This window comes from Malassezia globosa (assembly GCF_000181695.2).
Source record: "Malassezia globosa CBS 7966 chromosome Unknown mgl_sf_7.1, whole genome shotgun sequence".
In the NCBI taxonomy this organism is placed as follows: Eukaryota; Fungi; Basidiomycota; class Malasseziomycetes; order Malasseziales; family Malasseziaceae; genus Malassezia; species Malassezia globosa.
The window spans coordinates 147,266-161,093 of NW_001849865.1; the positions used below are offsets into that span (position 1 = coordinate 147,266).

At 52.2% G+C, this 13,828-nt stretch overlaps 7 protein-coding genes across 7 annotated transcripts; 5 read left to right on the plus strand and 2 right to left on the minus strand.

Annotated features, from left to right (window-relative positions):
• Positions 1 to 32: 32 nt before the first annotated feature.
• MGL_2842 (uncharacterized protein) lies at positions 33 to 3,221 on the minus strand (the record flags this gene model as incomplete). The annotated part of the gene is made up of 1 exon (XM_001729804.1): positions 33 to 3,221. The coding sequence occupies one exon, from the start codon at positions 3,219 to 3,221 to the stop codon at positions 33 to 35; it is 3,189 nt and encodes a 1,062-aa protein (XP_001729856.1).
• Positions 3,222 to 3,483: 262 nt separating this feature from the next.
• MGL_2843 (uncharacterized protein) lies at positions 3,484 to 4,986 on the plus strand (the record flags this gene model as incomplete). Its single annotated transcript, XM_001729805.1, has 1 exon — positions 3,484 to 4,986. One exon carries the CDS (start codon positions 3,484 to 3,486, stop codon positions 4,984 to 4,986), a length of 1,503 nt encoding a protein of 500 aa, XP_001729857.1.
• A 93-nt stretch (positions 4,987 to 5,079) lies between these two features.
• Positions 5,080 to 5,793, minus strand: MGL_2844 (uncharacterized protein; the record flags this gene model as incomplete). Its single annotated transcript, XM_001729806.1, has 1 exon — positions 5,080 to 5,793. One exon carries the CDS (start codon positions 5,791 to 5,793, stop codon positions 5,080 to 5,082), a length of 714 nt encoding a protein of 237 aa, XP_001729858.1.
• A 441-nt stretch (positions 5,794 to 6,234) lies between these two features.
• Positions 6,235 to 7,033, plus strand: MGL_2845 (uncharacterized protein; the record flags this gene model as incomplete). The annotated part of the gene is made up of 6 exons (XM_001729807.1): positions 6,235 to 6,246; positions 6,283 to 6,346; positions 6,379 to 6,587; positions 6,640 to 6,801; positions 6,834 to 6,899; positions 6,986 to 7,033. The coding sequence occupies 6 exons, from the start codon at positions 6,235 to 6,237 to the stop codon at positions 7,031 to 7,033; spliced, it is 561 nt and encodes a 186-aa protein (XP_001729859.1).
• Positions 7,034 to 7,968: 935 nt separating this feature from the next.
• Positions 7,969 to 8,559, plus strand: MGL_2846 (uncharacterized protein; the record flags this gene model as incomplete). The annotated part of the gene is made up of 1 exon (XM_001729808.1): positions 7,969 to 8,559. One exon carries the CDS (start codon positions 7,969 to 7,971, stop codon positions 8,557 to 8,559), a length of 591 nt encoding a protein of 196 aa, XP_001729860.1.
• A 112-nt stretch (positions 8,560 to 8,671) lies between these two features.
• MGL_2847 (uncharacterized protein) lies at positions 8,672 to 9,376 on the plus strand (the record flags this gene model as incomplete). Its single annotated transcript, XM_001729809.1, has 1 exon — positions 8,672 to 9,376. The coding sequence occupies one exon, from the start codon at positions 8,672 to 8,674 to the stop codon at positions 9,374 to 9,376; it is 705 nt and encodes a 234-aa protein (XP_001729861.1).
• Positions 9,377 to 9,849: 473 nt separating this feature from the next.
• On the plus strand, positions 9,850 to 13,803 carry MGL_2848 (uncharacterized protein; the record flags this gene model as incomplete). The annotated part of the gene is made up of 1 exon (XM_001729810.1): positions 9,850 to 13,803. One exon carries the CDS (start codon positions 9,850 to 9,852, stop codon positions 13,801 to 13,803), a length of 3,954 nt encoding a protein of 1,317 aa, XP_001729862.1.
• Positions 13,804 to 13,828: the final 25 nt, after the last annotated feature.

A 13,828-nucleotide genomic window follows, 5' to 3' on the forward strand; every position in this document is an offset into this window, starting at 1 on the left:
AAAGTTGCTCTGTCTATTCATTCGCATATTTGTTACTCTAGAGCCTGAACTCGGTACCATGCTGAGCGGCAATCCACTGCAGCTGCGCGCACAGAGCGGACTTTGTCATCGACGCCTTTGTCGTGCCGACCTAGTGTCTGCACGACTTGTCGGCGATAGATGAACAAACAATCATGCGGCAATGCATCCACCAGCGCATGCAACGCTTGAAGGGATGCCAAACGCACGCTGATAGAATGGTCGGCGCCAGGCTCCGCGTTCGCGAGTAGGCGAGGTACGAGCACGGGCAGGTGCTCGATCAAAGCATTTCGCAACGCACGATCTGCATCATGCTCTTGCGTCGTCGGCGTCGCTGTCGTCGATGCATCAGATGCATTTGCTAGACGCTGAGCGACATTTGTCACAAAACTTGCACACGACGTACGCACGCGAGCATCGCTCAAGCACAGTGCATGCGACAGTATGGGGAGGAGCGTTTCGACGTACATATAAAGAGACGCTTCCGTCAAAGCTGGCAGAATCGTTGCAATGGCAACGAGACATGGTGCACGCTGTGTCTCGTCACGATGTTCGCGGTATGTCTTCATCAATGACTGTAGAAGAGAATCAAGGATACGTTGCTTGTACAAGATGCGCACTTGAAACCCGCGTGATCGCGTCAACAGATGGTCATGATCGGCCAGCACATGAAGCGCTCTAGCCGCTGAAACGCCCACGCGCTCGTCACGAAGCATGTCGGTCAATAGTGTGTGAACCATGTCTGTTCCAAAAGCGACGCCACGAGCCATCCAACCACGAGCAAGCCATAGCCATGCCTCTAAACAAAGCAAGCGGTGACGTGGCCGAGCCTCAATTGTCGGGACCGTGGCCCAAAACGTCGCCAGGTATTCCGGCTCAGGCTCCACAAACTTGTTTGCAAGAGCGCAGAGCAGGAAACACGCGCTCTTTGCGTACCAATCTTCCATGGCTGAATGTTGGATCCACGATACGACTGTACGAAGCCATTCTGACGCCTGTGGAAGCGTTGCTTGTCGAGACAGACCTGTGATTATTGCCGCACATGGTAAGAGTCGGTCGTGCACATGAGAGAATGCATCTGGCTCCGTGTGCCCCACACGGATATCTCGACTAGCTCGTCCAACGAGCTCCGTCACGTTCGTCGCGGGGATATGAGGCACCAATACCAAGAGCAAGTCACTTGCTTGCTGCATGACAAGCCTTTGATGAGTGGCTATGCCATTTGGATCATGCAGCCAGTCGAGCAAACGTATAGTCAATCCTTGTGCTAACCGTGGCAGATCTTCATGCTTTGCCTCCATCTTGCGCTCAATTGTGACTTGTAGTGTCGCAAGCAACGCACACATATACCCGACATGCGCCAGGTCATCTGCACTAGTGCTGAGTGTCTTGAGCAAGCTCATTGCACGTGCTTGCCACGCATCAAACAGCTCTGATGTCGTACACAAACACGATACGGCACTGAGAATCGGAGGCACATGTAGCGGCGGCCGTTGGACGTGTGTAGGAAGACGAGACAGAAGAAACGGTACGGTTTCAGATTGGATGAGGGAGCGATCCATGTCCAGCACGATTTCAAGTCCCTTGAGTGCATGTGGCTGGAGTGCTTTGGGCGCTTCAAGTAGAACATTTTGCAAGCATCGAGTCGCACGCAGCCTGTCATCGGGTGTCAGCAAGCCCGGTAGCTGAAAGAGGCACTGCAAGCCACGGAGCCCGTGCTCACGCTCACACAAGGAGGGTGACGTGTATATGTACACAAGCTGTTCATGAAATGCATCCAGCGGGCGACCATGCTTCTCGTACGAATCCTGTGCAGTGATAAGCAGATTCAAATACATAGAACGGAGCTCTGTACGTTGATGTGCGACGTCTGAGCTGACGTCCTGCCACTGGCGCAGCATGATGCGCATGAACTGATTGGTAGCCTGGGTGTAAGTGACATGACATGCATTCACAAAGCACTGCAAGATACGCATGGAGTCGCGCGCCTGGGACTGGGACGTGCTTTGACACAGATCAAGGGATGTCTGGAGGATCGTTTGAGCAAGTGGTTCCCACTGGTCCGTGCATATGACTCGCAAGAAAGCTGTAAGAGTGTCTTGCGCGAAGGGAATAATCTGCTCATCTGTAGGCTGCAATATGTCTAGTTGAAGGTAAGTCCATAGGTCAGAGCCATGCTCGATCGCAGCCGCACGGCCATAGACCGGCAGACATGCGGAGATCGTCTGCAATGTGTCAATTTTTGACGAGCCACCAGTTGCACTGAGCTTTTCAAGAAGCAACGGGTAGGCCATAGGGGCAAACTTCGACGATGCACTTAGGCATGCCCTCAATGCCTTTTTCAATTGATCTGGTGTGATGCCATATGGGTCATCGGGTGGCGGACGAAACGAGATGGGAAAGTAACAGAACAAGATATTGTACATCGCATCAGCTTCCTTTGGTCCTATGTCCCATTCCAACAACAAGACACGTGCGAGACCAAACAGTAGAAGCAGATTACGCGGGTCCTTCTCACCTGTCACAAGCGTCGCGTAGCCATGAACGAACGCACTTCCATCCGGCGCATCGGGACCTGTTCGCATCGAAGCAAGAGCTGTCAGATGTCGTGTCACGAGAGCATCCAGGAGCTGGCCAACAACGAAGCGTAATGGTTGTGGGTATTTGTGCAGGTCTAGAGAAAAGAGTGCTTTGGCTGCAGTTCGGGCATCTTCGCCACCAAACGCATCGCGGCTGCGAGCCTCATTCTCCTCGAACCCGACAGAACTCAATACCAATAGTGTTCGCAAACAGTCGTAGAGCATCTGGTCTGCCCGCAGTGTACGATCCTCTTCCGCTTTGATGGCAGCTCGAGGTGCCGTTGCAGGCACAACAGGCGCATCGTTTGCGCGCTGAGACATAATGTCTCCGACAATGACAGCATCAGATATCTTACTGCTGAAAAATTCTGTCAGCGTACGGATGGTTTGTCTTCGTAGCTGCACATGTGTGTGATCCGCACGCTGAGATGCAAGATGCTCGATCACACAGCTAAGAAGTGCAATGGCGCGCGCGCGAACCACCTCGTCATCCGATGTCAAATACGTCCCTAGATTCTTGATAAGGTCTAGCAAAGAGTGCTTGCCCTTTTCGACGTCTTCGCACACCGAAGGCGGAACGCTGGCATACGTGCCATCCACGTACGCCTGAAGTGCCACGTCCATCGGTAGTGGAGGCAGGATGAACACGCCAGGTGAGGTTAGCACTAAAGCAAGCTCAGACAAGCGTACCAAGGAATTAAGCTCCTACATAAATACCCACCATCCACATGCACCTGGATGCATGACAAACGGCCTTTGGAAAGGCGCATGTGTCAAGACGTGTTCGTTCCAGTGGCGTTCATCCATCGTGGCGAGCACGCGCGGGACCTGAACTAGCGGCACGCACTGCGTTTCTGCGATGGATTCCTCAAACCATGCTGCACTCATGTCTGAAATAGCGCAACTATCAGGGGCCATCGATCGCCAGCGCTCTTTGATCGCTGGTCAGCCTGAACATCGCGATGTGCACGGAAGTCGACCCGCTCGTGCAGCTCAAGTTCGCGGTCGTGGCCGTGCTCGAGGACGTGGTCTTGGCTATGGGTCGATCCCAAGACACCGTTCGCTCGTGCTTTCGCGCGATCCCAAGGACGAATGGGTGCATCGGCGATCGAAGAAGAGCATGACACTCGTGAATTCAGCCGTCTATGAGCCTCCCAAAGAACATCGTTTCCGCGCAGAAGCGCCTAGTATGCATCGTGGTCATCGGAGTGAAGTTGTTGTAGATGGCGTGCCATTTGTATTTGATGAATCTGGTACGAAGCTGGTGAAGAAGAGCACCCTGGGCGCCAATGCATCATCAAGCGTAATGGTCACGCCCACGGCGGCATCAGCAGCTACTGGGGAATCAGCTGACACGAGCGCCTCAGTAGCTCAAGCGCCACCTCCAACACCTACCATCCCGCGTCAGACTTCCATCAATGGCCAGGCCTTTGTGCGCACGAAGAACGGCAATCTTATCAACAAGGCACTCGTCCTCGAACGGCGCGAGGCTCGCGCTCGGCAAGAACGCATGCAGCGCCTAGCGAAGCTGGGTCGAAAACTAGGTCATGCACACAAACAACAGCGTGCATTAGAGCGCGCCAAAACACCCCAGCTATGTACATACTACACACGCACAGGGACATGTCGTCGAGGAACGCAGTGTCCCTTTATCCATGACGATCAACGGAAAGCGCTGTGCCCAGGCGTACTCAAGCCGTCGGGCTGTGTTTTACCGCCAGGAACATGTCTTTTATCCCACACTCGTTGTCCGCAGAATGTACCACACTGTGTACATTTTCTGCGCCTTCACTCATGCAGAAATGGCGACGCTTGCGCTTTTACACATGCGCAGGTCGCACATGATGCACCTGTATGCCGTGCATTTGCGCTTTTGGGCTGGTGTGACCAAGGTGATAAGTGTTTGCATCGGCACGCGAAAGAATGTCCAGACTTCACGGCCAAAGGCACATGCACGGATCCAGCATGCCGCCTAGCACACGTCTCGATCCCCCCACGACTTGAGCCATCAGCATCGTCCATTGATACCCCTTTGTTTGTTCGTGATGATGCTGGCGCAGAGGAAGAGCGTTACTTCGATGGCGATCACAATGAAGAGGATAACACCGAACATCTGAATGCACTATACGTTGGTGATGAACTGGGCGATACTGATGCTGCGTCAGCCCAACAGCCATTTTCTCAACAACGTGATTTCATTGGGCTTGACGACATGGACTTTTCTGACGTGTCAGAAACTAGTTCTGATAATGTCATCGCAGAGGAGCATGGTAGTGGCCGTGAACAAGACGAAGATGATGATGGCGGGGACGACGACGAGGACGACGAAGAAGATGGTGAAACTGAACGTGATGATGCCGAAGTTGATGAATTCTTGGGCATGAAATAGGCAATATTCATCACATGATGAACCCGAAAGCGGAACAACCACATAGACATTAAGAGTTCCATTGTACATAAACCTCAAGGAACCCACCATACATTAAGCTGTGTGTGCATTTTCACGCGCTTTGCTCTGCGCCGCACGTACTTGCTGAACAGCATACGTGCCTGGGGCATCGCGTTGGAGTCCAGGTTGCATATCTTTCACAACAACTGCACGGGCGCGTTTTGCAGTGTTGGAGTCAAGGCGCTTGGTTTTCCGCTTGTTACGTGCAGCTGCGAGAAGCTGCTCACGAAGTGAGTCAACCGTGTCAGCGGATGGATACAGCCACACAATATCGGCTTCGATGCTGGGTATTTCGCTCAAAAGAGTCTCAGGCTGAAACGGTTTCATGCATTGCGGACATTCTTTTGGCCCTGTATCATCGCGCTTCACTTTCCCTGGAAAACACGTCTCTCGAAGTCCATTTTCACTTAGGACGCAACCACACGGCCACAGACAAAGGAACTTGTGCTTGCCGTTCATGACACGCTGGGTAAGCGGACACGCGTATGGAAAGTATAATGCTTCACCTAACTCAGATTCTTGAACTGGATTTTTGTACAGTTTCACTTCGCGGACATCCTGCGTGGGAGGAGCAATTGTGCGTGAGTGTGAGCCGCAAGTCCTCCTGCTACTTTGTTGACGTACCTTGAGATTACGAACGTGACGAGCGACACTGTTTTCAGACTCTGTATCATCGTTGGTAGCACGTCGAATAAGATACTCAAGTAATGCATCCTTATTGTACAATTGGCCTAGCCGATCGATCATAATCGGCGGTTGAAGAGTTCGTCGTGATAGACAGCACAATGTCCAGCGTGTGTGTCGGATTTCATCTTGATCAATAGAATGTGGTCCAGTTGCCTTGGTGCGAACTAAATCATCGCGCCGCGCAATCGATCCTCCGTCATTTCCCTTGCGTGAGACGCCTTCCTACGTACCATCGTCAACGGAGACGTACTCGCAATAATCTGGTGTTAAGCGACTACTCACTCCACACACTTGAATTGGACGAGCATTCATCGAGCCAGGGCAACACGCCAACTCACTTGTCACACCTCTGCTGCTCTGTTGCTCAATCTCACGTGACATAAATCGCATGGCAGTCGTGTCGACAAGCGCGTAAATCGACTAGTCCTGACATATAGCCCTCGTGGACGGAGATCGATCGGGCCGTCGTTGTCGCTATTGTTGCCGCTGGGGTGGGGCAGCATGTTCTTCTTGGTATGTAGAGAAAAGGGACGAACTCCTAACTATCAGAAAACGCTGGACCACCGCACGGAGCTGCATCCGTCCTTCTTCGGCCCGTCTATGATTGAGTTCCGTACGTGCGCAAAACTTACTAATGGTTCCTAGTCAATCGCAAGCTCCGCGATGATGTCGAAGGCACATGCTCTGGAGTATATGTGCGTACATACAAATCTATGCGTCTGATGTTAATACTTGAATCACAGGGTTATATTATCAAGGTGGTGTCGGTGCTCGATGTAGGTCAGGGCAAGGTAATGCCGGGCACAGGTCTGGCTGAATTCCGCAGTCGATATCAGGCGATTGTACTAAAACCAGTGCGTATTATTACGCGGTATTTTGCTTCGTATCTTTCTTACATATGTTCAGTTTAACGGCGAAGTCGTTGATGCTAAAATCACCAACGTGAACAAAATGGGATTTTTTGCCGAAGTCGGGCCATTGAGTATTTTTGTCTCTTCTCACTTGTTGCCTATCGATTACAAGTTTCATCCAGATTCGAATCCACCTGAATTTACATCGCCTACAGATGTGCGTATGAAAAATGTATGGCTGACAACCAGAGTCTTGTGAAAGGTCGGCGCGTTCGTGTACGTATTGTGGGTACTCGCGTGGATGCCAATGAGATTGTACGTATTTTACCGTTTGTATGGACCTGACCTTGTCTTTTCTTTTCTTTCCTCTCCTCCTCATTTGTTATTGCACCCTTATCCAGTTTGCTATTGGCACGATGAAAGAAGACTACCTTGGTCCATTCGATTAGGCTCGTCAACAATCTGTATGTGTATCATATACCAAGTCATAGATGACGCGTCTTCATGTCTATAGATGTGCCACTCCCACTTCTTGGCATACGTACGTGCTAATGACAGGGTGATAGCACTGCGCTTCAAGAATTGGAACGTATACTTCTTGATTGAGGTAGGGTATGCAGTGTAAGAAGCTCTGGTGAGAATCCACGTGGCTGTGCTGACTCATCATCTGAGCGCAACACATCAACACACCACCGGGCGCGTTGAGCTCTGGCAAGAGACAGACGAGTGACTCCATTAGCAAGCGAAAGAGGATCCCATCTACCCTCTTTATCATACCCAGGTCGATGCTGGATGCAGGGACTAATTCTATGGAGCCAGTAACGCCACCGCGCCATGAAAGTGGCACATGGAGCGACGCAGATGGAAGCCCCTTACCGACGCCGCCGCGCGTAAGTCACGTATATGATATAAAAGGCGACGAGACTTGGCCCACAACGCCACCAACCCTGCGTCGTCGACATCAGGATGAAGCAGCTGGTAACAGTGTAACATGTCGACCTAGCACGTCTCGCGATGTCCTTCAAACGCCAGGGATCTCGTCCCTGTCACGCTCGTTAAGTGTCAATACACATGCTGCGAATCAACGTAGCGTGGGACGTGGACTGCAAAAACTCCGTACGTACTCAACGTATCCAAACGTCAGAACTTACATGCGATTTTTTGTTTTTGTTTTTTTTTTTCTTATTTGGCAGGTTCAGGTGCGCGATCCGGATCTATGCATGTACCTGCGCGGCGTGTGCAAAGATATCAGGATGATGAAGACGTACTTACAGAAGAGAGAGAGGCGCAGGCGCCGATGATGCAAGAAACAAAACTACTAGATCCCTCTTCGAACTTTTCTGATGATCATCGACATAATGAGGGAGCGCCAAGGCCGGTATTAATGGAGATGGAGCACAATCACGGCTCTCGTTCCGTGTCCGCACCGGCCGCACCATTGTCGACACCTGCTGCTGAAACACAGGAAACACGTGCATCTACGCAGGACGTAGATGAGCGAGCATGTGACTTTCTGGAGCTCATGCTCGAGGAAGCAGAGCGACAGCACAAAACAGGGTTTGTGCCCATGCATGGGTCACAACAGAAACCTACGGCCAAAGAGACGACGTTTCGTGGCTGCCGTTTCATCAAAGAGCGTCGTGCAGGAGAAGGAGGCTTCTCGACCGTGTGGCAAGTTCGTGGACCAACAGCAATTCCTGCTTCTGTTCCTGGAGCAGAGACCGATGCCGTGCGGATGGAGCCTGTGGAAGAGATCCGACAGGGGTTCTTTGCGATGAAGCAGGTGTCACTGCGGCGCCTGGAGCCAGAATCACGAGACGAGCTTGTACAAGAAGCCAAGCTTCTCGAACAATTGGCACAAATGCCAGATCACGAGCAATATGTGTTGCGGTACTTCGGGCACCGTCTGAATCGAGACACACTCAAAATTGTACGTTCATTTGAGTCAGACAAGACATGTCGATTGGAGAACTGACCAAGAAACGTGGGATAAACAGCTGCTGGAGTTGGGCGATATGGACTTTAGTCACATGTTAAAAGCACATGCCCCACTTTCGCGCAAGCAAATTTGCGAGTATTGGAAGCAGATGCTCGAAGCTGTGCAGTTCATTCACGAGAAGGGCAATCTCGTTCACACGGATCTGAAGCCGGCGAACTTTCTCCTAGCCAAAGGACGACTTAAACTGATCGATTTTGGCATTGCACAGAAAATCCCGATTGGGACAATCCACATTTCTCGCGACGCCATTGTTGGAACTCCTAATTATATGGCACCAGAAGCGATCAAGATTGCCAAGGCACACGGCCGTCGTGTGTATAAAGCGGGGAAAGCTAGTGATGTGTGGTCACTAGGGTGTATTCTATACCAGATGGTGTATGGGCGGCCGCCCTTTGATCGCTTCATGGGCGAGAAGAAACTCGAGACAATCATGGATCCACAACACCACATTCCATTCCCCCCACACCGTGTGCTGGATGATCCTTCGTCAGAGCGTGTGGATCCACCCATGCTAGAGGCACTGACATCCACGCTTCATTACGATGCACAACAACGAGCAAGGATCCCTGCACTTTTGGAAAGCGAGCTTCTGAACGACCACTTGCATGAAACTGTAACTCTTACTCGAAAGACGTTGCGCGCACTTGTAGCACGCCTTCGACTACACTCGGTTCAGGGCGAGCTGAACGAAGACAATGTGATTCAGTGCACAGACGTACGTATGAGGGAGCCATGCACTCTTTGCTTTAGCGAGTCGTTGTCTTATTTTACTAACATGCTAGGACCTATTTGATAACCTGCGACGTGGTGCCAAGTCTTCGTAGCTCTCCTATGACCTAACCCCCTACCCTCCCTTGGCTTGTATGTATCTGTGTACATCCCTAGAATGGATCCGCTAGCTGCTGGTATGCGATACTGGTATTCGAATGAGCCATCAAAGAAAAAGGGCACATCGTCTATCTTCGTTTCGTGGGCGAGGGGGAAGGGGGTGAGCAAGCTAGCACCTGACTCGTTGCCACGACCCCTATTGTTGCGTGGCTGAGCCAACTGAACATGACTTGCGTCTAGTTAGTGTTGAACCACCGCCACTCGTCATGCGCTGTATTCAGCCAGCATGTGTGGAGCTGTAGAGCAGGTGGAGAAAGGGGCAAACGCTCCGGTCATTCCGTTCAGTCTGCCACAAAATAATTACTTCCACTCTAAAGGTGTACCTCCTGTCACCACGAAGCTTGACGGAAGAAGTGCTATTTCACAGCCACCGGCAGAATGGTGGTGGCATCAGTGACGCCGTCCAGATCTCGACGGCGTGTACTGATCGCTGCATTCTTGCTACCTCGTACAATTGAGTTTCAATTTGATGACGAGAAAGACACGGAAGCGCCGGTGCATTCGCCACTCAATGATACTGAGCAGCACAGCACTGAACAGCGCCATGCGATTCAGCTTACGCCGTCACTGAAAGAGGCAATGGAAAAGGAGCAGGCACGGTCGCGTGTATACTCTGGTGTATCCACGCTCATTCCTTCGAGTCAAACTTCCACACGGCGCCCGTCATTTGCCGCATCGCGAGATCGTGTGAATATGGCCGATCTTATGGCCGACGCCGCAGGATCAGCCTCAGCATGCCTACAGCCACTTTCTAGCAATTCTGCAGCGCTCAATAACGGACCATTGTCGCCTAGCGCACGAGAGATGAATCCTGAATCAAAGAGCCTTGTCCCTAGTGCCACGTCGAGAGCCGCGAGTACGACCGGCATCGGTTTCGGCACTGGTGTCAGCAGTGGCTCAGGCATGGATGATAGTGGGAGTGATAGCGCGAGCTTCAGCATCAAGAGTAGCGCTGGCACCGATAGTGCGCGAGCCCCCTTGTCGGCAGTCCAAGTGAAGAGCTCCGTGTCTGATCATGGACGAGGCGCTGAGCCTTCCGGCAGCGGTAAGCCGGACTTGACCACTGGATCGAGATCTGTGCTGAACTCCACTCACACCCCAGTTCCTAGTGCATTAAAGCCGTACGGTGCACATGTTGCAGCATCATCCAACAGGCCACATTCGTCTGGGGCATCGCGCAGCAGCGAGTCTACCACACCTATTAGCATCATTTCTGACCTAGAAGCCAAGAGTCATCAGGGTACAACGTCCCGGCCAGTTTCACAAGAAAGCTTTTATGGAATTGGAACTCGATCACCCAAGCCATCCACACGTTCATCCCTGACCTCCAGTGGCTCAACACCTCGACTCATGACACGTCCAGATCTGGCACCTGGATGGACAGATCCCGCAGCGGTTACGATACCATTGCCATCGTCGCCGATGGCAGCGACATCTACATCCATGGCGTCACCATCATCTGGGTCTCCGTCGGGATTCCCGTTGCCTATACCACGGGTACCATCAGCCTCACATGCCACATCCGAGAGTGAGCCTGAGCTTGCATCTGCCTCGACTGCCGACTGCATGTCTCCAGCTTCTGGACAGCCGTTACGCTCCGCGAATACACAAGCCAAGTCTGCGACGCCCAACGGCTCGCCAAGAAAGGCAAGCACGTCTCAATCCCCTGCAACGGTCAGACGTACTGGACCGAGATTGACCTCGCCAGCTCGGCGCCAGGAGTCTCGTGATGATGACCGACGTATGTCGGGCTCGTCAATCCGGTTCAACATTGCACGACGCGTGCCGCGCAGCTCTAGGACCATGAGCATGTCGTTCTCCAAGACATCCGCACCAGAAACAGCGTCTTCTTCCTCCTTGTCTGCTAATTCGGCTCCGTCGTCAGAACGAAATATGTCCTTCTCTTATGCCATATCTTCAACGGACGCTGAGCCATCAATCCCGTTCGAATTCGTGCCCAATCCCGGTGCCAACTACGGACTCATCAATGCCGTGAATAGCGCACACATCCTTGATGCATGTACAGCTGTGTATATCGGCACACTTGGGATTGAAATGGACTGGATCCCTACGGCTGCACGCAACAGAATTGATCAGGAAGCCATGCACCAACATGCATGCTTGCCTGTGTGGTTACAAGACGACAACTATGTTAAGTGCTACCATCACTACTGCAAACAGATCCTATGGCCGATCTTTCATTACACACTTCCCAATGCCCAGGGCTTGGAAGCAGAGCACGACGCATTCCGTGCATATGTACAGGTCAATCAGAGCTTTGCAGACCGTCTCGTGGCCGAGTATAAAGAAGGCGATGTGATTTGGATCCACGACTACCATTTGCTTCTCGTTCCTGCAATGGTGCGAGCAGCCTTGCCACGCGCACCTATTGGTTTGTTCGTGCACATCGCCTTTCCATCCAGCGAAATTTTCCGTTGCCTGAGCCGTCGGGGTGAATTGTTACATGGCATGCTTGGCGCCGACTTGATTGGCTTCCAGACACACAACTTCTGCCAGCATTTTCGGCAGACCGTGAGCCGGATTCTCCAGCTGCCGACAACGGCACGTGGCGTGCCGCTGAAGCGCTCCTTTGTCACCGTAGCACCGTTCCCCATCGGCATTGACGTGCACGTGCTTAATCGAAGACGCCAGGACCCAGAGGTTCGTGAATGGGTCGACAAGCTGAAGGATCGTTTTGCTGGTAGGCGCGTCATTGTGGGACGTGACAAACTCGATTGGATCAAGGGTGTACGAGAAAAGCTTCTTGCTTTCGAGCTGTTTCTCACTCAGCACCCCGAATGGGTCGGGCACGTCGTGCTTGTGCAAGTGGCGCTTGCAACCGTGCAGGAGAACCGCGAAGTCGGTGATGTAAACGACATTGTCTCGCGCATCAACCGCAAACACAGCTCACTGACATACCAGCCCGTTGTGTTTTTGCACGTGCAGGAAATCACTTTTACACAGTACCTTGCCCTCCTCACAATGGCTGATGCATTTCTTGCAACATCCCTGCGAGAAGGCATGAATCTGACCTCGCATGAATATGTAATTGCACAAGAAGAACACAAAAGGCCGCTTATCCTGTCCGAATTCACCGGCACATACTCGGCGCTCCGTGCTTGTGTCGGAATCAATCCATTCAACACGCAACAAGTCGCCAAAGCCATCGAGCAAGCTCTGACGATGAAGCCAGACGAAATGGCCCAGCGATGGCACGATTTGCATCGCACGGTCGTATCACAGACCGCGCAGCAGTGGATCATTTCCGTGCTGAGCCAGCTCGAACGTGCGCACACAAACCAGCCCTCACCCAACATCCTGTTTACCCCGCGCTTGGAAGTAGCCCAGCTGCAAGCTGAATGGCGTATCGCTAAGTCACGGCTTGTGCTGCTTGATTTTGAAAACACGCTCGTGTGTGAGGATGCAAAGCATCTGCACGAGATCGGCTTTACGCCGCCACCTCATGCTCTTGTTCGTGTGTTGCGACGCCTGACAGAGGACCAGCGCAACTATGTGTACGTGATGAGCCGCAAAAGCGCATCTGATATGGATGCGCTCGCTCGTGCCGTGCCGGGAGTCGGGCTCATTGCCGAGAATGGTTGTTACGTGAGGCACTGTGCAAGCACAGAGAATGGCGGTGGCGCCAGCATTCCCACTGCCTCTGTTGACATGAGCAATAACAGCGGAAATGGGATAGACGGGAATACCGGCGACAGACACAAACGTGCGTGGACCTCTCTCGTCGATGGATTCGACATGAATTGGCGTCTGCCCGTGCGAGAAATTCTCGAGTACTTTACCGAGCGCACTCCTGGGTCATGGATCGAAGAATACTCTACGACTATCACATGGTACTTTTGCGAAGGCACAAGACTCGAGGATGATATCCAATGGGCTCGTCGACAGGCGAGTGAAGTGCAGAGCCTCATTAGTGACTCACTTGTCGAGAGATTTTCTCTTCAGATCGTCAATGAACACACACACTTTGTCATAATGCCAAAGAATGTCGACTTGACCGCTGCCGTTCAATACATGCTTGCGCTCGACAACATGGGTTCGCTGCCTACGCGTAGAGTAACAGGAGATGTCAAAGGCCAGTTTGAATTTGTTCTTCTGATTGGCCGCGATCAAAAGCTCATTTCTTATTTGAATCACCTCGACTTGCTCTTTACCCCCAACACATGCACGACGGCTGAGCCTGATACCATTGCTGGCTCTATAGCATCGTGTCACCTCACACCTGGTCGAGATGTGCTCAACACGTTGGAAGATATAGTGGATTCTCATCTGCGTGACCTCAAGTGGGGTGGACCTGCCATGTTGGATGTATAACCTCCTGCGAGCCTTCTAGTCGCTC